The sequence below is a fragment of the Typha latifolia genome, chromosome 4, assembly GCF_019914945.1.
Source record: "Typha latifolia isolate L0001 chromosome 4, TyphaL0001v2, whole genome shotgun sequence".
Lineage (NCBI taxonomy): Eukaryota > Viridiplantae > Streptophyta > Magnoliopsida > Poales > Typhaceae > Typha > Typha latifolia.
In genome coordinates this window covers 6830059-6856694 of record NC_133089.1, presented here as the reverse complement: position 1 = coordinate 6856694, position 26636 = coordinate 6830059, and the positions used below count along the sequence as shown (strand labels likewise).

Here is a 26636-nt window from a genome sequence, read left to right as displayed (position 1 = left end):
TCCTGAAGATTGTTTGCATCCTGATCACCTGCATATACTATCAAATAAGGAAGTATAACTAAAAGGAGAGAAGGGCCTATGCGGCCGATGATAACTAATTGGAACATAGGGCTGTTCTTTTTTTTTTATTCTTCTGTTGGAACATAGTTTTATGGCAGCCATTAAATGTAGTGATTTATGTTTTACTTGTGTATTTTTCAACTTTTGGTCTTTTAATTTTCCTTCCGAGAAATCCACATTGAAACCTTTTTTCTTGATATTTAATTTTCCGCATTGTGGAACATTTGTTGATTTCTAAAGTATTATATGGTGGATATTTTTTAATGCTTTATCCTTCTTTGGCCATGCGAGTCTTCATAATGGACTTGTCCCACAGGAAGGAAGGGCCAGTATGTTGGTCGGTATCGAATCACTGATGATGAATCCTTAGAGGCCGCAATGGAAGCAGCTGGGATGATACGGCTTACAATAGAAGCAAAGCTTTCTCCTGGACCCCCTATATTAAATCTTCGTCGACATGGTGATAACAGTCGCTGGCATGAGCTTGGCGTCAATGTTTCAAGTGGCAACTTCCTTGCTGCTAAGGTGAACTTACACATTACTTGAATTGTCCTATTTACGTTGCTACTGAAGTAGCAAATATTATCTTTTTGAAAGCATGAAGCTGATTCTTTTAGTATCTAAAATGAGAAGGATATTTTCCAATACAGAGTTGTAAATTCAAAAGAGATCAGTTGTGTGATGTCACATGAAAAACAAGCAAATGAAACATACAGATAGAGATTTTCTGTGTAGCCTTTCTTATGGTGTCCAGCACCATCACAATTTCCAACTCCTTGGATTAGGAAATTACATGCCTTTCTAGTGTGGTCAATGTATTATATATTCTCTTTGGTAATTGTTAGAATTGGAAGATTCAATCTTATTTCTCTCACTAGGAGATGAATATATACATCTTACATGATATGTTGTACCTTAGACATGATATAAGATACATGGACACATATATACATTAACACCCCTCTCAAACTCAAGATGGATCAAACACCAAGAATTTGTCGACAAGATTGCTTGTAGGTAGTATTGGCACACCCATGTCATCCAATAGACATTTAAGGTGAGTAATCTCTTTGGTGGTTGTGGACATGACCCTACAGTTTGCTTCAGTGCTAGAGAGAGACAATATTTTGCTTCCCGCTGCATTAAGAGATAAGAGACTCTTTAAGAAACAAACAGAACCCAATGGTAGAGCAGCAAGTGGTAGGATCTCTAGCCAAGTCAACATTAGAATAAGCACGAACCACATACATCAAAAGGGAGGGACTAATAATCCCTTGCACATATCTGAGAATTCGACGAAGTGCTACATAATGAATGGATCTAGAAGCTGCCACAAATTGACTATGTTGACCACATGCGAAATATCTAGTCTGGTGATACATAAGTACAAGAGTTGACCGACGATGTGCCTACATCTAGTCGGATCTAACAATGCCACACCATTCATAGGAAAAGATTTACATGAAGCTCAAGGGGTGTATCAAATGTCCTTTCATCAAATATGGCAGCTTGACTAATCAGATCAGAGACATACTTTTGTTAAGATATAAGCATATCTCTCTTGTCTTGAGCAATATCAAAACCTAGAAAATAATGTTAGAAGTCTTAGATCTTTCATTTTAAATGTCGAGACGAGTGCTTATGTAGAGATTTGAAAGAAACCAATCATCACCAGTAATAATCATGTCTTCTACATAGAGTAAGAGAATAACTCGCCTATAGAGTGATGACAGTACAAACATATAGGGGTCATGAGCACTTTTAACATAACCATCTTGGTGATTGCACAACGGAATTGCTCAAACCAAGCACAAGGTGCTTGTTTGAGTCCATAAATAGCTCGACAGATGTGACAAATATAAGATAAAGGAACAGATAAGCCAAATAGAGGTTGCATATAAACTATCTTAAACAAATCACCATGAAGAAGTGCATTTGTCACATCCATCTAAAATAAAGGCCAAGTGACAAATTGCAGCAACCGCAATAAGAGTAATAACAATAGTCATTTGAGCAAAAAGGGCAAAGGTCTTCTTGCTATACGACAAGCTTTGTAGCACTCAATAGATCCATCAGGTTATCGTTTGATCTGATAAATCCATTTGTAGTTAATTTGATCAATACCACATGATAGAGGAGCGAAGTCCCAAATCTAGATATACTTAAAAGCCTGTGTCACGATCTGAAATCAAAATCATGATCAACTATGTATTTCGATACACTTAAGATACATGAAGCCTTATTAATACTTTTTAAGTACACAATAATAAGAATTAATGAGAAAATCTGAGTTCAATAATTTAATTTAATAACAATGAAAATAATCAATGTCATTACTAATGTGTCTGTAAGCAAATTTAATTAATAGATAGTTTGAAACATAAAGACAAAGAATCGAAAGGTAAAAATGGTAGATCCTAAATGGAGGTGGGTCTCAGTGCATTTTGTTCAGTTGCCACGCTGACTATTATCTAAAATATTAGAAGGAAAAATTTATGAGCCAACAATTATAGTTCAACGAGTGGAATCCACTCAAAAGCCAAATAAATTCAAAATTTATAACTTTAAATAAAATCTAAATCTAGCGATATAAAATGGTAATTCACTAAGCATATTTTGAAAGTAACAGTAATAATGACAATAATAGTAACAAAGTCTTAACTCATAACATGCTCAGCTCTAACATATTAAAATTTCTCAATAATGATAATGCTATTTGTATCAATTGGGTCTATACCTTATGGATCCACATCAACTAGAAGTAATATCGAAATGACACTTGGAGTCTTTTCCTCATAGTTGATCTGGTTAGGGTCACCAGGAGGTGTTATTATGTGATAAAAGTACCTTCTCTTTCACTAACCATTGAGGGAGATTAGAGAAAGTTTTCGATCTAATCTGGGACTGTTCACTAACTCCGTCAGTCACCTAAGAAAGTCACCGCAATGTTTTAAAATAGGATATTCCCTTAGATTTTCAAGTAGATTTGAGTCACAATGGAAAGTTGTAAGCAATTTATACCGGACTGTTCTTCCCGGGTTAAACCCGAGCCTTACCTAATTCCTTTTCTTCCCGCGATCGACGCGAAGAAGAGAAGAGTTGAGGGAGAAATACTGGACTGTTCTTCTCGGGTTAAACCCGAGCCCTACCCAATTCCTTTTCTTCCTGCGATCGACGCGAGGAAGAGAAGAGTTGAGGGAGAGAGTGACTGCCGGCGACCCCGCCGGCGGCGGTTCACGACAACCCTCAAGCCTCTCGACTCTCTCTTTCTCGCGACTTCGTTGTCCTCACGAGATGGAGGCGAACTGTCACGACCCAAAATAGAAATCATGAACGGCCATGCATCTCAATATGCTTGGGATACACAAAGCCTTATTAATACTCTCTACGTGTATGATGGCAAAATAAATAAATAAAATAAAAATGTGCTTTATTAAATTTTAAAATTAATTGCAATGAAGATAAAACAATGTTAATGTTTTTGAGTCTCTAAACTAAATAAATAAAACTTCTAATCTAAAACATAAAATCTAAAAGAGCGAAAAAGTAAATATGTGAATCCTTAAGTGGAGGTGGAATCCGGGTACATCTCGCTTAGTCGCACCGCTGACTATTACCTGAAATAGATAAACAAATACAAAAAAAAAGAATCCATGAGCCAACAACTAAGCTTAGTGAGTGGAATCCACTCGAAAACTAAATAAATTTTAAATCATATTAATGCTGAATAAATTAAACTAGGAGCAACAATATCCATAACAATATGCAATAGGCATGCTCTCTAAATAATAACAATGATAACAATAGAGAGATGTCACAACTTGCAACCTTGCACGTTTTCAACATATTAATATCTTTTAATATTTTTATTGTCATATGTCTCAATGGGTCAAAACCCTGTGAATCCACATCAACTAGAAGTCACCTCGAGATGACGCTCAGGATGGTATCACCCTGTGATCAACACACTGTCTTTTTCTCTAACCGTTGAGAGAAGTTAGAGTCACTTAGGAAATTCTCATTCATTCTAGGAATATTTCCTAACCCCGCTAGAGTCACCTAAGAAAGTCACCGCAGTGATCTAATTTAGGACTTTCCCCTGGACTTCCAGATAAACTTGAGTCACCAAGGAAAATCACAAGCGATTTATACGGAGACTGTTCTCTAAGTCGTACTAATACTAGTCTTATTTTTATTTTCACAAATTTTAATATTTGCACGAAGTATGGTGATGCACTGAATATAATAATTAAATGCAGACAGAAAATATAACAATTAAATTTTCGCATGTACGGATGAAATAAATAGATTTGCACACAGAAATTGCAATAATTTAATTTTTTACACGTAAGGGTGAAATAAATAATTTGCACACAGAAAATTAATATGGTCTGACAAAAATACGAAACACAGTAAAATAAACATGTGAGTGAACTCACTCACCTAAGTCTAGGTAAGACAATCGAAATCTCAAATCTCTAGCTCACGAACTAAAAATCACCACCTTAAATAATAAATAATAATCAAAATTTTAATTTGAATAATAACAATATTTCTAAGATTTAAAAAAAAAAACTAAAAGAAAAACTAAAATGGGTTTAACCCACCCATTGGATTGGGCTGGGCTGCTGTTGGCCCGAGGCCTAGCCAAATTAATTGAATTGGGCTCGGGCTAACCCGCAGCCCACCAAATAAGTGGTTTGGTTCGGGTCGGGTTTGTGGATCCGAAATCCAAACCCGAACCGAACCCGACTTAAAAGGAAAAAGGGGTTGGCTCGGGTTTAACCCGAGCCCAGCCAACCCCTTTCTTCCCTCTCGTGATCGACGCGAGAAGAGAACTGAGGGAGAGGGTGACCGCCGGCGACCCATTCTCGACCACTTTCAACCTCTCCTCTCCCTCTCTCTTCATCGTCCTCATGAGGTGGAGGAAAACCCACCACCGATGCCGAGGTCGGCGTCGATTGGAGCCACGAGGGCTCCGTAGAAAACATCTCTGACACCGGCTTGGAGCACGAAGCCTCCGGTGACGATGCGATTGCGACCCGAAGCCGCCGGCCGGCCTGATATGCCGACGAGGCTGAATTCCTCGAATTAAGTATTTCTAATCTATCTCTTTAAATTTAAATAAAACTAGAGGGATGAGAGAGGGCTCACCGGGGAGGAGTGTGGTGGTCCTAATTTTGTCCGGCGATGCTCCGGCGATCCGATTCCACAGCAACAACTCCGACGGTGAGAGCAAATAAGAAAACGAAGGAGGGGAAGGAGGCTGGGGGGTTTGAGGGGAGAGAGAGGATTAGGGTTTAATTTATAGATTAGAAGGGAAATCCAGACCTAATCCAATCCGGATTAGGCGCGATTTCTTTCTGCGCCTAGTCGCTTGCCGGAGAGGGAGAGGGGAGGGGCTGCACGTGCGGAGCATGTGCACCCTCTTCTCTCAACCCCAATTTTTTTTTTATAGTTCTGACAACTATTCTCAACAAAAAGAAATTTCGTCTTCGAAATTAAGATTAGTGTAATAAAAGGATAAGGTAATACTGTAATAGACGCTATGAAGATTGGGAAAATAGCTCTGGATGCTTTTCCCTTATTTCATCTTCACGCTCCCAAGTTGCTTCTTCTGGCTTATGGTTTTGCCATAAAACTTCACGAAAGAGATTACCCTATTTCGAAGAGTTCTTTACTGAGTCTCTAGAATTTCCACGGGTTGCTCTTCATAAGATAAATTTTCTCGAATTTTTAAAGGCTCGAAGTCGATCACATGGTCTGCACTAGGCACATACTTTCTCAACATAGATATATTGAAAACATTATGCACTTTAGATAACCTAGGTGGCAGTGCTATCTGATATGCCACCTCTCCAATGCGCTCTAACACCTCAAAAGGTCCAATAAAGCGAGGACTCAACTTGGCTTTCTTACTAAACCTGATTAAGCCTTTCCAAGGTGACACCTTTAGGAAAACCATGTCACCCACTTGAAACTCAAGGTTTCTTCTTCGGTTATCAGCATAGCTCTTTTGACGGCTTTGAGTTGCAAGAAGCTTTTCCTTGATTTTAACAATTTTCTGCGTGGCATCTTGTACTATATCAGGTCCCAATAATTGTCTTTCACCAACCTCAAACCAACAAAGTGGAGATCTGCATTTTCTACCATACAAAGCCTCGTAAGGTGCTAGCCCTAAACTCGAATGGTAGCTATTATTGTATGAGAACTCCATGAGTGGAAGATGATCATCCCAATTTCCCTTCCACTCTAAAAAACATGCTCGCAACATATCCTTAAGGGTTTGAATAGTCCTCTCGGATTCTCCATCAGTTTGCGGGTGATAAGCTGAACTGAATCTCAAACGTGTGCCCATAGCTGAATGAAGGCTCCGCCAGAATTTAGAAACAAAACGAGGATCTCGATCAGATACGATAGACAAAGGTGCACCATGGAGTCGAATAATCTCTCTAATATAAAGTTGTGCAAGACGATCTAAAGAGTAAATCATACGAATGGCCAAAAAATGAGCCAAAAAATGAGCGGACTTAGTTAGTCTGTCCACGATCACCCAAATTGCATCATGATTCGATCTAGTGCGGGGGAGTCCCGAGACAAAGACCATAGTCACATCCTCCCACTTCCATTCCGATAAAGGCAAAGGTTGTAACATCCCTGCAGGCTTTTGGTGCTCAACTTTGACTTGCTGACAAATGAGACATCTGGCCACAAAGTTAGCTATGTCCTTTTTCATGCCATTCCACCAGAAGTTTTCTCGCAAATCTCTATACATTTTTGTGCTGCCTGGGTGGATACTGAATCCTGAACTGTGCGCCTCTGACATAATTTCATTATTTAATTCCTCACTGGCTGGGACACAGACTCGATTTTGGTACTTGATTAGTCCTTCATCTGATCTTGAATAGCCATGAGCTTCTCCTTTTTCTAATCCTTCCAAAATCTTCTTAAGGTTGGCATCCTCTAACTGAGCAGCCTGGATACGATCTAAAAGTGTAGGTTTGACCACTAGCCGGCTACAAATAGCTACTCACTCTGGATTTGATGTTACTTCAATCTTCAGGCGTCTAAATTCTTCAATAATGCATTGCTGACAAGTAAGTGCTGATAAGTGCCCCTCTGATGATTTTCTGCTCAAAGCAGCGACTACCACATTTGCCTTCCTAGGATGGTAATTGATACTAACATCATAATCCTTGATTAATTCTAGCCACCTACGCTGCCTCAAATTAAGTTCTTTCTGAGTGAAAATATATTTGAGGCTTTTATGATCAGTGAAAATTTCGCAAGATTCTCCATAAAGGTAGTGACGCCAAATCTTTAGTGCAAAAACCATCGCATCCAACTCAAGATCATGAGTAGGATAGTTCTTCTCATGAATCTTAAGTTGTCTAGATGCATAAGCTATCACCTTTCCATGCTGCATCAAAACACAACCGAGCCCTATCGGGATGCATCACTATAAATTACAAAGTTATCGCTCTCCGTCGGAAGTGAAAGGATAGGAGCTGAAATCAATTTCTGCTTGAGCTCTTGGAGGCTGTTTTCACAATCATCTGACCACTCAAATCTCACCCCCTTTTTGGTGAGGTGAGTAAGTAGCAAGGCAATTCGTGAAAATCCCTCCACAAACCTTCTATAGTAGCCTGCCAATCCAAGGAAACTGCGTACTTCAAATACTGAAGTAGGCTTCGGCCATTTGCTAATAGCCTCGATCTTCTTTTTATCCACCTTGATTCCATCCTTGCTGATTATATGCCCTAAGAACGCCACCTCATCCAACCAAAACTCACACTTAAACTTAGCATAAAGCTTTTCCTCAGGAAGAGTTTGCAGTATTGTCCTCAGATGTTTCTCATGCTTTTTTTTGCTCTTGGAATAGATCATTATATCGTCAATGAATATCACAACAAACTGGTCGAAAAAGGTTTTGAAGATCCGGTTCATTAAGTCCATAAAAGCTACAGATGCATTTGTAAGATCGAAAGGCATCGAAAGGCATCACTAAGAACTCATAATGGCCATAGCGAATCCTAAATGCTGTTTTTTGCAATATCTTCATTCTTGATCTTCAATTGGTGATAACCAGACCTCAAATCGATTTTTGAGAAGACCTGAGAACCTTGCAGTTGATCAAAAAGATCATCAATCCGGGGTAGTGGATACCTGTTCTTCACAGTGACTTTATTTAACTCTCGATAATCAATGCAAAGACGCATCGATCCATCTTTCTTCTTTACAAATAAAATTGGTGCTCCCTAAGGTGATACACTCGGATGAATAAAATCCAAATCTAGCAACTCTTGAAGTTGGGTCTGCAACTCTCTAAGTTTTGCTGGTGCCATCCTGTAGGGTGCCTTTGATATTGGTTCAGTGCTAGGGAGCAGATCTATGATGAAGTCTATCTCTCTATCGGGTGGAAGGCCAGGTAGATCTTCAGGAAAAACATCTGGAAATTCATGAATCTCCTGCTATGCACGCTCCACGCCCACTACCGATGCTAAAAAGGCTAGGCATCCTTTCTTCATTAATCGATCTGCTTGAAATGCTGAGATAATATTGGTCGTAGGAATCTTTCGCTCACCCTGGAAGAAAAATTCTGGCTTCTCTGGGATAGAAAATGTAACCCTTTTCATTCTACAATCCACTATAGCATGATGTGCAGATAGCCAATCCATACCCAGTATAAGATCAAAATCATGCATGTCTAGACAAATAAGATCTACTGGAAGTTTCGACTTGTCTATCTCTACTAAACAAGATCTGCAGATAAGATTTAAAAGTATGGTCCTCCTTATGGGTGTAGTCACTGCTAAATATGATTCCATAATCTCAGGTGCAATAGTTAATAAGGAAAGAAAATCAAGTGAACCAAAAGAATGAGAGGCTTCAGAGTCAAAAAGGACTTTAGCTGGTATGGAAGAAATAGATAATGTACCTTGCACCACGGATGGTGAGTGCTCATCCTCTTCCTGGGTCAAGGTATAAATTCTTCCTTTATTCTCTGGCCTCACTCCTGGATTTTCGCTATTTGCTGGAGGCTTATTGTTCACTGTGCCTGACTGGGATGGTCGATGTTGTTGATCCTGCTGAGAAGTCGGACGCCATCCCCCACGTGGTGCTCTGCAATCTCTCGCTAAGTGGCCAGGTCTTCCACAGTTGTACCAGCTTCGTGGTACTCCATTGCACCCAACCTTAGACGAATGTGAGCGTCCACACCTCGTACAATTTTTTGGCTGACTCTATTTGAGACCTCCCCCAGAAGGGTTTGGTCCACTCCCGGCCCTTAAGGGCTGTCCAGACGACTGACCACCTCCTCTGTTTTGCTCCTGGTACCTCCTCGGCTTTTTCTGTGGATGCTGCTGTTCTCGTTCTTGGCGAAGCTCTCCAATATTTCTCTTGGCGAGGAGTGCCTTAGACACCATTTCTGGAAGTGTCTGACACTGGAATAATGATATCCTATCTCTGATGGCTGGCCGCAACTTACCCTCGAAGAAGCTAACTTTCTCTTCCTCGCTTGGTGCTATATGTGGAACAAATCGCAATAGCTCGGTGAACCTCGCCTCAAAGTCCACCACTGACATGCCTCCCTGTCTCAGCTCAAAAACTCATCATGCTTCTTCTTCTTTAAGGCCCGAGGGTAGTACTTCTCGAAGAAAATCTTCTTAAAGTTTCCCGAAGTCAATCATCCGCCACCAATGTTCTGCCCGATCCTCAAACATATAGGTCGTCAAAGCAATCTTTTGATCCTCTGAACAATCCAATACTCGTAATATCTTCTCGATTCGCAGCAGCCATGCCTGTGCTTCTATCGGATCAGTGGTCCCTCTAAAGGTAGGTGGAGTTGTCTTCAAAATTTTTTCAAACACTATACCCCTATCTAGACTAAGGGGCCTTGACTCTGATGTAGCCGGAGTCTGCGATGGCTGTCCTCCAACAGCCTGAAGAAGGGTCTGAAACACCGACACCACTGTATGAGTAGCAGGAACTGGGATGGGATGGTTTAGCAGGGGAAGTAATTTTTAGGGTTTTAATTTATAGATTATAAGAAGAGCAACTCTAATCCGATTCGGATTAGAGAAAATCTTCTCTGCGTCTCGTCGCGTGCCGGAGAGGGAGAGGGCAACCCTAATTTTTTTTCTTCTGATTTTGACAAGAACCCATCGCAGACAGAGCCACGAGGCCTCTCCCAGCAGGCAACCATGGCGTAAGGCCAACAACTTGGAGCTCATGAGCATGAGCAGCAGCAGCCCGAAGCCGCCAATCAGCTTGGTTTGTCGATGGAGTCGCAAAACCCAATTTAGGTATTTTCATTTTACCTTATTAAACTTTAATTAAAATTGAAGGGTGGGAGAGGGCTTACCAAGGAGTCACGTGGTGGTCTCAGATGGCTCCGGCGGCATTCCGGCAAGCTGATTCCTCGGCATGACTCCGACGGTGAGAAAGAAGAAAACGAATGAGAGAGGAAGAAGAAAAGGGAAACGGCTCGGGGAAAAGGGTTGAGGAGAGAGAAAAATTAGGGTTTAATCTATAGTGCAAAATCAAAATCTAAATTAGTTTGAATTCAGCGAAATTTCGGCGACTGCCTTGTCGCCTGTTGGAGAGGGAGAGGGGAGGGTGCACCCTTCTCTCTCAACCCCTTTTTTTTCGGTTCTTACAAAGCAGATATGTTGCAGAAAATAGCTGAGAAGTTGACTTTGTTGCTCATTTATCTGTTTAATTTGCTGAAGATGATCATGAGGCACATTTGTCACGACCCAAAATAGGAATCATGACCAGCCATGCATCTCAATATGCTTGAGATGCACAAAGCCTTATTAATACTCTCTACGTGCACGATGGAAAAAATAAATAAATAAATAAGAATGTGCTATATTAAATTTTATAACTAATTGCAATAAAAATATAATACAATATTAATGTTTTTGAGTCTCTAAACTAAATAAATAAAATGTCTAATCTAAAGCATAAAATCAAAAGTGCGGAAAGGTAAATAGGTGAATCCTAAGTGGAGGTGGAGTTCGGGTACATCTCGCTCAGTCGCCCCGCTGACTATTACCTGAAATAATAAACAAATACAAAAAAAAAAGAACCCGTGAGCTTACAACTATAGCTCAGTGATTGGAATCCACTCACTAACCTAATAAATTTTAATTCATATTAATGCTGAATAAATTAAACTAAAAGCAACAATATCAATCACAATATGCAATAGGCATGCTCTCTGAATAATAACAATGATAACAATAGAGAGAGATGTTACAACTTGTAACCTTGCACGTTTTCAACATATTAACATCTTTTAATATTTATACTGTCATATGTCTTAATGGGTCTAAACCTTGTGGATCCACATCAATTAGAAGTCACCTCGAGATGACACTCGGGACTTTTCTTCATAGCTGATCCGGTTAGGGTCATCAGATGGTATCACCCTATGATCAACACGCTCTGTCTTTTCCTCTAACCGTTGAGAGAAGTTAGAGTCACCTAGGAAATTTTCTCATTTTTTTCCTAGGATTATTCCCTAACCTCGCCAGAGTCACCTAAGAAAGTCACTGCAGTGATCTAATTTAGGACCTTTCTCTGGACTTCTAGATAGACTTGAGTCACCACGAAAAATCGCAAACGATTTATACCGGGACTGTTCTCTAAGTCATATCAATACTAGTTTCATTTTTTCTTTTCACAAATTTCAATATTAGCTCGAAGTATGGTGATGCACTGAATTTAATAATTAAATGCACACAGAAAATAAAACAATTAAATTTTCGCACGTACAGATGAAATAAATAGACTTTCACATAGAAATTGCAACAATTTAATTTTTACACATGAGGGTGAAATAAATAATTTGCACACAGAAAATTTATATAGTCTGACAAAAATACGAAATATAATAAAATAAACACGTGAGTGAATCCACTCACCTGAGTTTAGGCAAGCCAACCGAAACCTCAAATCTCTAGCTCACGTACTAGAATTCACCACCTTAAATAATAAATAATATTCAAATTTTTAATTTGAATAATAACAATATTTTTAAAATTTAAAAACCAAAAATAACTAAAATGGGTTTAAAAAATTACCCATTGGATTGGGCTGGGCTGCTGGCCCGGCCCAATCCAAAAGACATCAACTAAATCGGATTGGGCCGAGGCCCAGCCGAATTAATTGAATTGGGCTCGGGCTAACCCGCAGCCCACCAACTTAAGTGGTTCGGTTCGGGTTTGTGGATCCGAAATCCAAACCCGAACCGAACCCGACTTAAAAAGGAAAAGGTGGTTGGCTCGGGTTTCACCCGAGCCCAGCCAACCATTTTCTTCCCCCCTCGCGACCGACGCGAGAAGATGATTGAGGGAGAGGGTGACCGCCGACGACCTCTCGCCGGCGACCCCTTCACGACCACCTTCAACCTCTCCTCTCCCTCTCACCCTTCCTCTGTCGTCCTCACAAGGTGGAAGAGGACTCATCACGACGGCCGACGCGGAATCCAACGCCGATCAGAGCCACAAGGGCCTCGTAGAAGACATCTCTGACACCAGGCTCGGAGCACGGATCCTCCGGTGACGATGCGGTTGCGACTCGAAGCCGTCGGCCGGCCAGATTTGCCGACGAGGCCGAATTTCGCAAATTAGGTATTTCGGATTTATCTATTTATTTTTAAATTAAACTAGAGGGATGAGAGAGGGCTCACCGGGGAGGAGTGTGGTGGTTCCAATTTCCTCCGGCGACGCTCCGGCTGGTCGATTCCACGGCGACGACTCTGACGGTGAGGAAAAAGCGAAAGAAGGGAGAAAAAAGAGAGAAGAGGGCTGGGGGTTGAAGAGAGAGAGGATTAGGGCTAATTTATAGATTAGAAGAGGATTAAATCTAATCCGATTCGGATTAGATGAAATCCCCCCTTATCAGCCTCGACGCGTGCTGGAGAGGGAGAGGGGAGGGGCTGCACGTGCAGAGCACGTGCACCCTCCTCTCTCAACCCCTAAAATTTGACAACATTGGTGTTGCGGTTCTTGATTTAGGGGCATAGTGAAATTGCTTCAATTTGTATCAATTTTTATTTATGTTTTAGGACAATAAAATAGTTTCTGGCAGGTGCGTTTGAATGTAAATGGATGGTGTTCAAACGCCTGATTCGCGTTTGCACATACAGATGACACATTTTGGCCGTTCAAATGTCTGATCGTGCGTTCGCACATACAAAAAAACGTGTTTTGGCCATTCGAATGCGATTGGGAGGCGTTCAAACGCACGGCGGGAAAGTTGAGTTGTGATAGGACTTATTTATGGTTAAGTTGAGTTGTAATAGGATTTGTTTAGAGTTTTTAGATGTTTGGTATATATGTGGAAGAGCAGCCTTTATTGATTATTGATAATTGGAATTGGTTTTTATCTTGGCTCAATGCACGACGAGAAAGTTGAGTTGTGATAAGACTTGTTTAGGTTTAAGTTGAGTTGTAATAGGATTTGTTTAGGGTTTTTAGTCTCTATATATATGTGGAAGAGCAACCTCTATTGATTATTGATCATTGGAATTGGGCTTTACCTAGGCTTGAGTCATCTTCTCCCTTCTTCCTCCCTTTTGGTATCTACCCCAAATTCTCGTCTACGGCCGAGGTTAATCCTCCGTCGCTTCTCCTTCCTCTCTGTAGCAATCAGCCATATTTGGAAGCTCCCTTCTCCCTCCTCATCTAGTTCCACGCACTAATCCATCCACTAAACCATAATCATTTTCCATAATCCTAACCACGGCACCTATTCCACGTCTATCCCGCTATCCCCAGACCTTCAGTCATTGTTTCATACGTAACTTTCGATTTATTTATCTGATTGACACGATTTCAATTGTGTTGGATTCCTAACTGGCAGAGGAACAAATATTTAAATATCAAATCAGTCCAACGGTTAGATTGATTCCAGTTATCTTTGCAAGTTCTATACTGATTTCTGTCCAGATTGTCAAACCGGATAGAAACTTATCTTCAACAAAAGCGATCGTAACAATTGGGAACATAAGCAGCAGAGGGCACCTCAGTGGAGGCATCAATGGCCATAGTTGTTTGACTAGAGCGCTCTTTGATCTTATTGTTCTTGTGTTTTTTAGGATACAGCTCCCATAGTTCTCAATTAGATGTCAACATTTGCGACAATGGGAATTGAACAGCTTGAGAAAAACCCTTGAGGAGGTATTCGAGGACAAAGAGGATGGGAACCTTAGACGGGTTACCATGTTAGAATAAGAATGATTCAATCTTATACTCTCGTTAGGAGATGAATATATACATCTTACTTGATATGTTGTACCTCAGACATGAATAAGATACATGAACACATATGTACATTTGGTCAATTTGCAAAAATTCAGTGTCAAACTGTTGTCGTAGTATAATTACATTTAAAATATAGTCCAAATATTGTTTTAGGCTTTAGAATATTAGATTTCCTATCATATAATCCAAATATTGTTTCCAACTTATGTCTAGATAAGGGAGATACATGCAACTCATTGATTCTATGAAAAGGTTGTACATCTTGTAAAGTAAAAACAAAGTTGAAAGAAGTTAATAAGGAGGTTGAATTAGCATGGTGCAGGAGTAGTTCTGGCTTTTACCAGCCGTTCACAGGGGGCGTTTATACAGGGTTGAAATGTGCACTTTGGGGCCATTCAAACGCACACTGCAGCCGTTCGCAGGGTGTTTATACATACAAGGTTGCATATTTGAGCATTCGCAGTACGTTCACATTTCAAGTCATCGAGTTCAAAAGTACTCGGGCCATGTTCAAAAGCCCCCACGTAACTTGCAATTTTTAGAGCTTCGTGAGACCTGATTTGACTTTGATTTGATCTTGTTTCTAAGATATATTTATCTTATCTTAAAGAAATATTTACTTTATCTCTAAGAGTTATTTATCCTATTTTTAAGAGAAATATATCTTATCTCTAAGAGGTGAGTTTAATCTAACCCAAACATATGTTGTCGATCAATATTTTGAGATCATCTTTTAAAGGCCATTAAAGATCAATTTTTAGCTTTAGCTAGAATGTGGTCAAATGTTCTCATCTCAATGCATTTACATCATATTTAGAAAAATTACGTCTCGAGAGTCGTTGAGGCGGAAAGAATAATCTCGAGGGTCACTGAGTTTTTAAAACCTATAACAGAAAGCATTGTGTCACGGGGTCTAGACGAGCAAGGTTGATATATATTGAGTCGTGAGAATTGGCAGGTGATTTATAAGTTTTTTGTTAATTGTTATAGGTTTTAGTGATTTGTTTTGATTCGAGATTGGATCCATGGTTTTTTTACTCGTTTGGGGTTTTTCCATGTAAAAACTTTTGTGTTTGTAATTGTTTTTTTTTACGCTTTATTTTTTGCATATTGCTAGCGATAGCATGTGATAGGTCTTATCCCGTAGGGCGTTTCTTATGTTTTGCAATTGGTATTAGAGCACACCTAAGGATTTTGACGTAAATTCATTTTTTCAAAGTTTATTTACATTTGTTTTCCACTTTCATATTGCTTTAAATGCCAGGGAATTTCTTTTTGCATACCTACTGCATTCTGAAGTATAAGGGCTGCAATTGGTTGAGTCAACCTTCCCTACATAGGCTATGTGGACCATCTGAACCTGATTGGACCTGATACCCATCATTGGTAAGAATTCGGTTGGTAATCTTGATCATAGAAGTGTTGGGCCAATCAGCTTAAACTGATCAGGCATGTTAATCCATGATCTGAACCTGCTATTCTGGTTGGTCAATAATGACTCAATATTTCATGATCATAGATGATCTAATAGCTGTCAAGTAGAACCTGTTGGTTAAGCTGAGCATAGTTAAATACTTGAATTTGCCACCCTTAACAAAGAGGAATAGCCAATTTAATAGACAGAGTATTTTGCGATCAATTACTTGAGAATGTTATCACTATCTGGTAGGTGAATGGTTTAACCAACATCTGAAGATCTGCTTCCTGAGTTGCAAAGTTCTTTATTCTTTTTTTGTGTTCTCTCTATCATGTGGTTGAGTTTTCTTGTTCATATGTTTAAACATCAGAATAAATTTAGTATATACATCTTTCCTTTCTTTTGGCAGAGAAGAGGGGTAGTTGATGGGATTGATTATGGGTTCACTGGTGAAGTTAAAAAGATAGATGTTTCACAAATAAAAGAAAGGCTTGACAGAGAATGTATAGTTGTTGTGAGCAATATGGGATATTCCAGTGCTGGAGAACTTTTAAATTGCAAGTAAGCTACATGCTTTGCATTTTCTTTCCATTCTTTATAACTCAGCTGTCTATATGCATATGCAATTTTTCTGTTCTTCCTATAAATGCAGGGGGGAAATTTCTCTATATTATTCATCCATTAGTATCTCCATGAAGTAGTTTACACCATATTAGTGGCTAGTATCATTCAAAGTTATCTTGTTGTTTAAATTTTGCTATCTTATGTTTACTTTTTATGATTTGTCCTATAAACTCAGTTATTTTCATGTTTCTCAAGGGGCGAATATTTTCAAAGATTGTTTGGTGTTTGAGAAATATGTCAATCCATTTTGTGACTTCCATAAGTGAGAATTAGACCATGCACTTTGAGATATCTTGTCACAGTACAAGTACAACCTAAAACCCTCACCTACAGGGGCATCATCTCAAGGATAAGTTCATGCAATGAGCATTCATCAAGAGTTATAATAAGGGTTAATTATGTTCACACCTCTTGAACTATACTCGGTTTTCATGGGGACCTCTTAAACTTTTTTAGGTTACAATATCCCTAAATTTTTGAAAATTTTTAATGTTACCCTTCTGTTAGTGCACTGTTAGAAGGTTAGACGAGTCAAGTTACGTGGCAGTCATATTAGATCTCATTGATCCCAAAATGACCTAAATGTCCCTGTACCCAATATATGGCCCTTTAATTAAATTAGGATAAAAAGATATATATGATATAATTTAATTTTCCAACCATATATAATCTTCAATTGTCTTCCTCCCCTTCACTATCATCGCCTTCTCATTAGAAGTCGGGGGTATGTTGCGGTTGAAGCTCGGCTCTAGCCGATAGGCTAGCAGTAAGCTTGGCTACAGCGAAGTGCTTACCAAGCGCGAAGGAAAGGGCCTTCGCCACTTGCGCTGTATACGGAGGAACTCGCACAACAGATATTTAATTTTAATTTTAGCAAATAAAATAATTCAATAGATATTTAATCATAATTTCAGCAAATTAAATAATTCAGCAAATATTTAATTATAATTTTAGTAAATTCAGCAAAGAACAACTTGTATTTTAGAGTTATTAAGTGGAAACAAATCAGTAAATAAAAGAAAAAGGAGAGATTAGAGAGAAGAACATCAAAAGAAAAAAAAGTTCCTCTGACTTTCATTGAAAAGAAGAGATTAGAAAGGGAGAAAGAAAACCAAGAAAAAAATATGGTGCAATGGAGAAGAAGAAAGATAGAAGAAAAAAGAAGAGAAAAAATTAAAAAATTTGGAGAAATCTTTTTTAATAAAATTACTAGTGTTTGTCGGAGTTCGTCAGAACTTAGATCTGCGTCATCGGAGTTCGTCGGAGCTAGATCTCTCCTTTGGAACTTAGAAAGAGAGAGAGAAGAAAAACGAGAAAGAATGAGTGAATGAGGGAACGAGAGAGAGTGAGAAGAAAAAGTAAAGAGAAAAAAACCAAAAAAGTGGTCTAGCTTGGGTACATCAATAATTGATATCCCCGGGTCCGATCTGGGTAATGGATCTGACCCGGTTTAATGAAAACCAGCCAATCTCGATCCGAATTAGCCGATCCTGACTGATCGCAGCCATTTGATAGGGATCGGGCCTGGATGGGGATTGGGTTTGCCGGATCGGGATCGGCCGATCCAATGAAGCTTGGTTCAGGGGGTATAGATTTAATTAACCCTTATAATAACAATTGTATCATAAAAACTAACCCGGTGGAATTGATATTTCTCTTAGCTTTCTAGTTTATAATTTTGTCAAAAATAGTTCTCCATCTCATGGGAAGCAACTTCGTCTTTGAACTTTTAGGATCTATTTTAAAAAAGAGAAAAAGTTTTTAATTAGAGGGAAGGAGGTATTAGTTTTATGGTTAAATGTGCATTGTCTATTTCACATTATCTATTGTCCCACTCCCAAGACCTCACAATTTGTTGTATCTTTCAATTATTTAGGAAGAGATGAAGGAAATCACCTGTCCACGCTTCTTCCAGTATGGTCTTGTCTTTGACTTACAATTCTTTCCACATCTTTTATCTATGATTTACATTCCTTCCCATCATTATTTCATTTCTTCCTTTCTTTATTTCTGGTAGATATTCTGTGATATCCCATTTTTTTTGCATTCTATACTTTTTTGTACTTTACATTATATGGCATATATTAGCTAAGATGGAAAGCTCATCTGAAGCTTGTTTAAGGAAGTACATGGTTCAGTTGGACATTTGTTGTTGTCAGTTCTCACCATAGTTGGGAAATGAATATTTGATCATCTATTTGTCGTGTCGTTCAGCACGAGATTGGCATTTGCTGTGCTAGTGAGATATTGGCATCTCACATGATATTTGTCGTTGGCACAGCCCCATGTCGTGCCATGTTGATTGACATGGGTAGAGTATCGGGCAACATACAGTGGGTGCCACCTGAAACCCATTAAGGCAAATCAAAGAGGCAATCACTTTCCCAAATGGAAAGTTGAAGTTAGAGAAGAAGAAAGAGAGGAGAAATAGAGGAGATCTAGGAGAGATTTGAGATTCCTATTCAAATCCCATCAAAAGGTAAAGTTTTCTTTCACTCCCTTAACTCTTGAAGTAGTTTCTTTGTTTTACACTTTAAAAACTAAGTTGGGGTGTAAAAATGCACAAATCTCTCCTTTGATTCCCCCAGATTTTGCCCTACATTTTATTAAAAAATGGAAATTAGTATGTCAAATTTATTTAAATTGGAGCAAAATTGGTATATGAACATATTAGATTAACTCCATATAAGTTGATTTGAACGCAAGTTTTTTTTTAGCTAAAATTTCAGCATAGTTAAGAAATTATTTGATAATATTGTTTTCCCCCAAATATTTTTGCTCACAATATATGAAATCCAGTTAATTCGAAAAGATTATGAAAATTATAAAGAAAAAGATTACGTTCAACTAGGTATTCATTCTAGTTTGGGTTTTGATTATTGAACTATTATCAATTAATAAATATATTGAATAATATTATGTGTTGAATCATGTTTCTATTTTATTATTGCTATATCTTTAATAAAATAGGTCATTTACAACATTGTCTAAGGATAAAAGACTCTAATGTAGACTTTAATGCATATATTTAACAAAAAATATGTATAGAAAATCTTAAAAATATATTAGAAGCATGCCAATGGGAGTACTAGTAGGCTTGCAGTGTGCCACCGGCACGCTCCATGCCGACAAGGTATTAGCACATGCCACTGCACGGCAATACTTGACTTGATGTTTATCATTGCTCTAAATTATGTCTTTTAACAGTTTAACTTTACCATTTCCACTCACCTTTCTACTTATATAATTGCAATCGTCTTCAATACAAGTCAATTATGTGATTATCTTCATTATTTCTGCACTTATTTCTACACAATGTCCATCTTTAGCGATTACCAATCATATATATTACCTTATGAAGTTAGAATACCTTTTTAGATTCTATCTCTATATTTTTGTCAGTTCCATATGCAAGAAGATGCAACTCTTTGTACCTTCCTTTCCAGAAATTGACTATTTTGAAGAACCTATTTAACATTTTGTCAATTTATCTTTCTTTATTCAACCTAATGACTTGGTGCAATTTCATATGTCCAATATGTCATTTTCCTGGAACATGATGTGATATGTCAGACTACCTCATGGGACATAGGACTTTTTGGGTCGCGTCACTTATCTTAGTTAGCCTATTATTTATTTCAGCATTAGTCTTTTTCTATTTTAGCCTATATAACTTAAGTGGTTTAATTGGTTGATTGGACCTTATATAATTATTTGTTTAGGTTAAGCTGATTAGCCTCCAATACATATTGTGGATTGCAATCAGATTAGATCATGCTAGAGTTAATTGAAAGTATCCTCTCTAATCTCTCCTCTCCTTCCTTCTTTGACCTGCCCTTACCCTAGCCGTCGCACCAGCTTTCTCGGCCACCTGCAATCCCTCCTCGTCCGTCGATCCCCTTTCTCTTTTAGGGCCAACGACTTCTTTCCCCTCCTTCCTATCTAAGTATCAAATCTACCCCTACCACCATCTCCATCCACACCGTCATCATCATCTACAAGCTAATCCACAATTGTGGGCCTCTAACCTGAAATCATCTCCACCGGCCACCAACACCATCGTTAGAATCTTGTCCAGATTTGACCTATGTAGAGTGCGAATCTAAGGAGGGGCTGAATACAAAAGCCGTAGATCAGAAAGTCATGAAGCCACTCCAATTGGTTTCATAATTTTAAGACATTGGAAGAATATTTTTCCAGATTTCTCAGATTAAGATTTTCTACGGCGAACCCACCATCAACCTCCAAGGCTTTCCTCTTTCACCAACACCTCCAACAGCCACATCACCTCCATCTGGGCCTCCCTTCTTTATTCCAGATAAACCACAATCATCACCACCACGTTCTTCCACGATTGCTAACCTGCAACATCACCACATTCGCAAAACCCCACCCACCACAGCCGCTACAAACCCTATCGCAGGTTTCCATCTTTCTTTCTCACCATCACCATCACCATCACCTCTATCGACTCCATATCCACCATCCTAACTCACCTCCCTATGTCCAAAACAGCCCTAGCCACCTTCACCATGTCCCTGCCCCACCATATACTCCCTCCAATCCGCCACCAACTTCTTGGCTGCAACAGCACCCGTTAAACCTAGCTGGCATCTGAGATCGATTCATACCACATCTCTTAATTAAGCTATTTGGCAAACTAATCCTTCCACAATTCTCAAAATCACCAACGGTGCTTTACCTTGAATCATGATATATTGTTCATAGTGGCTCTATCAAATAGATGACAATGTACCTGTCATTTTGTTGTCTTTATTTGCTTTTTTCTTAAACTAGTTCTTTATGATCAGGTAAGTGTACCTGGAAGATACACTAGCATCTCAGTGCCTGTCTGGCTCCAAAAGACTCATGCAGTGTGCTAACTCATATTGATAATCTGATATCCAAAGTCTGTAATATTCCTATTAGCATAATTGCATACTGTCTCTTTGTTTTTTTTAATTGTTAGCCTTTTATCATCTTGCAAGGTTGTGGTCCGAGTTTTTATACACTGATATGTCTGACTACTACTAATTTGAACATTAAGTAGGCTTTTGACAAGTTAATGCTATTTTTTCAGTTAATGCAATCCTTTACTCTGTCCAGCTTTCTTTTTGTCCCCTTCCAGTTGGTTAGTTGTTTTTTAATATAGCATTGGACCTCACTCTAACTTCTATATCTGTTTATGCTTTTCCCTAATCCAATTCTAACATCAACCCCTCATTGGAACTTTTCAGCACTTATGAAGTTGCTACAGCTTGTGCATTAGCTATTGAGGCGCATAAACTGATTTGTGTTACAGATGGTCAGATTTTTGATGAGCAAGGACGACTCATTCATTTTATGTCTCTCAAGGATGCAGATATGTTGATCAGAAAACGAGCTAAACAGAGTGAAATTGCTGCAAACTATGTCGAGATTTTCAGTGAAGAAGATATTAGTTCTTCATGTTCCATTGGTTTTACTAAGGACGGTCACCCACCTTGGAATGGAAGAGGCAGCGATAACAATTACAATGCATCTTTCCAGAATGGAGTTGGGTTTTATAATGGTAATGGATTGTGGTCTGGTGAACAAGGGTTTGCTATTGGAGGTGAAGAGCAATTGAGCAGATTAAATGGCTACCTTTCAGAATTGGCTGCTGCAGCATATGTGTGCCGTGTAAGTATGCACTTCTAACATGGTTTTCTTCATTGATGATGAAAGTAGGTGCATTTTTATCCTTCCTAATCTTTATCCATGTACACAATGTTGTGATTTCATTCTTCTAATTTCTATATAGTTAATTATAGAACAGTTTTGGCGAAGGAGCTTATAGGAGCATATTCACCCCTAAATGGCAAAATTTAAACATAAATATGCGTAACCCAAATTGCTGTGGCTAAAACTACTGGATTTTCGGAAATAGTAGTAAATGCCAGCATATTAGCTGTTGTGTCACAATAGTCTTGAATTTGGTCAATTCGTGATTGGTATCCCAACAATTCTAATAGTAGAGACCATATCATGTGGCATTATTCTTGATTCTATGAACAGGGTTTGCTTTGAAGTTCTTGTAGGATGGGTATCTTGATTGTTAGTGATGATCATATGATGGCTGGATCTGCTTAAATGTACTGACTGGCTGCTATCATGCATGGAAAAAAAACATATAACATTCTTTTATTACTCAGAATGCTCGTCATTAGTCTCTTGCAATCTTATTTGCGGTCACTGTGGAAACTGATTTTCTTTTCCCCGACTTGTCAGGGTGGTATTCAACGAGTTCATATAGTAGATGGTACTCTTGGTGGAGCCTTGCTTTTAGAATTATTTACAAGAGATGGTGTGGGGACAATGGTAGCTAGGTATGCAAAAAGTCTATTTCGGTACATCTAGGTTGTGCTCGTTGATATCTTTTTTGAATCTTAAGCATTCTGATCTGTATTTTGAGGATTGATTTGTGAAATCTTTTTTGTCGTCATCTAAATGTGCTCTTAACAAATGAAGTTCATTAGTTCTATCTAAGGATTGTTGTGTCAGTCGCACATACCATGTTGATACACTGTTGACGTGCTCCATGTTGACTCAGCACACATCATTGTGTCACTCACACACTCGCACATATACTGATATGCCTCTAATATGCCTTTTAGAATTTATATATATACATATATTTTAAGTTTTAATATATATATTAAAGCCTACATTAGAGCCTTTTATCCCTAGATATGTTGTAAATAACTTATTTTGTTAAAGATATACTAATAGTCAAGTAGAAATATAACTTAGCAAATAATATGATTGAACACATTTATTAATTGACAATAGTTTAGTAACTGAAAACCAAAGTTAGAGTGAATGCCTAATTGTACGTAGATTGACAGGGAGGATAAAAGTGAGTGAGAAATTTGGGAAGAGACGTATTATCAAATAATTTATAATTCTTCTTAAGCCTGGACTACACTTTCTATTAGGATATCTGCAAGTGACATGCAGCCATGTTGATGATACCTTCTGTGCCATATGCATCGAGCTTAAGTGAAAAAATGAGGTCTAGAATGATAAGCTCATATTTTAGTAGGTTGTTGATGCATTGAATAGAAGGTTTGGGGTACTCATTCATGATGGGCTTATCTCTTACCTATAGATTTAGCTACTTCTTAGAGGTTAAAATCAAGGTTCCTAGTATCAGGATCGGGATTGGTATCGGCCGTCCAGAAAAACGATACGTATCGGCCGTTCGTATCGGATCGGACTATTTTTTAATTATATAAAATTCTAAATATTATTTAAAAATGCAGAAAAATTTAGAAAAAATGACAAAAAATAAGAAAACAAAAATTACTCACATATGAAGTCTAAAAACTTAAAAAAATGTATTAACTTACTCAAAATTTAAAACTTTATTGAATACCGAGCTGGTTCTCGTAAATTTCTATAGTCTTCATCATCATAATCACCATAAGTTTGTAAATATTGATGTCCGGGACCTGATGCTCCAAAAAGTGATTCCATCATACTAGTCATATTGTATGGATCTTATTGTGTGACTTACGTTTGAGGAGGATAATAACCAGCATTTGAATCTTGTGCCTGAGAATACTGAGGATAATAACTAACATATGGATCTTCTGATGGCTCTAAACAATAAATACTCAATGTACCATAATCATAGGAACCAAAATGCATCTTATGACGACGTCGCTGATATGTATATATATTCTCAGTTTCTCTGTCTTCACTCCTTATGCCTCCTTGACTTTCCTAAACAAATGTAGATGGAACGATCTCACCACCATATGTATCATCAGGACTATGACTAGTACTAGTAGGTATACTATCTCTCGCTGCTGAATGACTCGTACCAGTCTCTGCCCTCGTCGTGGTCTCTCCCAATATTTCATCTAACCATGGGTTATCTCTGTCATCTAATAACCTGTTCTCTATTTCTCTGATCCATGGAGTCAATGGGTCTTCTTCATCAAAAACATGATTTAAATCAATCAGTTGTTTATTTTCTGCCTTTCTTCTTAAATTTCTCTCCCTCAATCTCATATTATAATGATAAAAAACTAACTTCTTCAATTTTTCCATTGTCAATCGGTTGCGTGTTTTTGTGTGGATTAAGAAAAAAGTAGTCCAATTTTTTTCACACTGTGATGAAGATACAGTTTGACTTAAAATCTTCTTTGCTATTGGCGTCAAATTTGGTGCCTCCTCCTATCCATAAATAGACCACCATTCAGCTGGAGTGTTATGAGATATAGCTGCAACAACTTTAGCAGTACTGAATTGCCCAGCTCTCAATCTATATCTCTTCATCTGAAATCAGAAATATATTATTAGCTTATTGATTATATTGAAAGTTAAAACTTGAAACAAATAATAATAAAATTATTTAATTGAATTATAACTCACTTCTTTATCGCACAAGATTTGTTTATGAATATCGGGCTCAAGCTTGCTGATTACCTTTCTAACCCCTAACAAGACTTCACTATCATTATTGACATTTTTAGATAATTGAAATCTTGGATTAAGAAAATACCCTGTAGAAATTTAAAATTTGTAAGCATTCAAATTTTTAAATATTCATAAATAAAAGTAATTAAAACTTAAAACTTAAAAACATGCTTACCAGCAGCGTGTATATTTCTATGTAGTTGTTTGTTCCATCTAGAATCAATCATCTTCCACCACTTCCTATAACTTTGGCCCACATTTTTTTTTATTAATTGTTTAGCTTTGTCCATTGCCTCATATAATAAACCCATTTCAGACTTGTCATCACTGTCTACAAGTCTTAATACTTTGACAAGAGGCTCAAATACTGCGGTGGCAATTGTAATATTATCCCAAAATGTATTTCCAAGAGCCATATTTTTCAAAGTTTCACCTAAAGATTTATCTTTAGGTTTCATATTCTTAATTTTTATAGACCACTCCTGTGATGTAAACATCTGCATAGTATCATCCTTGTAGCGCATGATGCTCTCCAAGGCTAAAAAGTGAGTGGTAAATCTAGTAACGCCGGGTCTGATGATCTCCCTACCATTAGTCATCTGCATGAGTAAATTAAGAACCCAACCATTGTTATATATAAAATTTGTTAACCTCTGACCTTCACATATGACCATGTCAATTTCAGGCTCTTTTGCAATATCCTTTAACATCAGATCAATACAATGTGCAGCACATGGCGTCCAATATAAATGAGGTCTTTTAATCATCAGTAAATTTTCAGCAGCTTTATAATTTGCCCCATTATCAGTAACCACTTGGACTACTCTTTTTTGACCGATTTCTTGCACCACCTTATCCATCAACTGACAAATATAATCTGCATTTTTGAAATGAGCAGTAGCATCCACAGACTTCAAAAATATTGCCCCCATGCCAGAGTACACTAAGAAATTAATTATAGTTCTTCTGTTTTGTGTACTCCACCTATCACACATCAGTGTACAACCAAATTCATCCCAATACCGTTTAAATGTCCCAATATAAGTATGAAGTTCATCTACCTCTAAGTTAAGATATTTAGTAGCAATATCATTTGAACTAGGAGGGGGAACTCCAGGCCCTACTAATTGTATAGCATCCACCATAGTGTGATAGTAAGGGCTATCAGCTACATTGAAAGGAATATGGTTGTAGAAGAAAAATTTAGAAATAGCTTTACCAATGTGTTTCTTTGCATTTTTAATTCTTTTGAGAGCTGTCTTGATTGAAGTCTGTATATGACCCTTTTTTTTCTAAAAATATGTATCCATTGGTTCAATATTTTCAGACTCTGCTGTAACACCAGAAGTCCTATAGGTAGAACTGCTGTCCCCATATTATCTCTCTCCTCGTATATTAACTGATCTAGATCTCTGAAAGTTACCACCAGTGCTTCTTCTCATCTCTTCCTCTTCTTTATGCATATTTCTGCTCTCTTTCATTGCCCTCCTCATCCTCATTTTGCTCACTGCTATCATCATCAATGTGAACAGGATAATGCATCAATTCTTCACGAATTATTGACTCTCTTTGTTATCTTTGGGCTGGTCTTTTTGCGGCAAGCCATTGCGGCATGGCTGCGGCGAAGAGCGATCTTTGCAGCTTGCCGCAACAATGGCAAAGATGCTTGCTGCTGCAGCAGCACCTGCTGCAGGTGCAGGTGCAGCTGCTGCACAATGGGAAAAAAAACTGAAAAAAAAACTTACCGAAGGTCGCCGGAGATCGAGGTCGTCGGAGAACGTCGCCGGAGGTCGAGATCACCGGAGAGATGGAGATCT

The 26636-nt window shown here is 38.2% G+C and overlaps 1 protein-coding gene across 2 annotated transcripts in view; it reads left to right on the top strand.

Moving 5' to 3' along the window:
• Window positions 1–26636, top strand: part of LOC140786262 (probable amino-acid acetyltransferase NAGS2, chloroplastic) — a 48174-nt gene that overhangs the window by 4079 nt on the left and 17459 nt on the right. For both annotated transcript variants that reach the window (XR_012108588.1, XM_073134559.1), the window contains exons 3-6: window positions 377–585; window positions 16160–16311; window positions 21612–22035; window positions 22624–22721. Coding sequence is in view for 1 of the 2 variants with exons in the window: in XM_073134559.1 (XP_072990660.1) it covers window positions 377–585; window positions 16160–16311; window positions 21612–22035; window positions 22624–22721 (883 nt within the window). In the remaining variant the exon portion in view is untranslated. The remainder of the gene's footprint in view (window positions 1–376; window positions 586–16159; window positions 16312–21611; window positions 22036–22623; window positions 22722–26636) is intronic.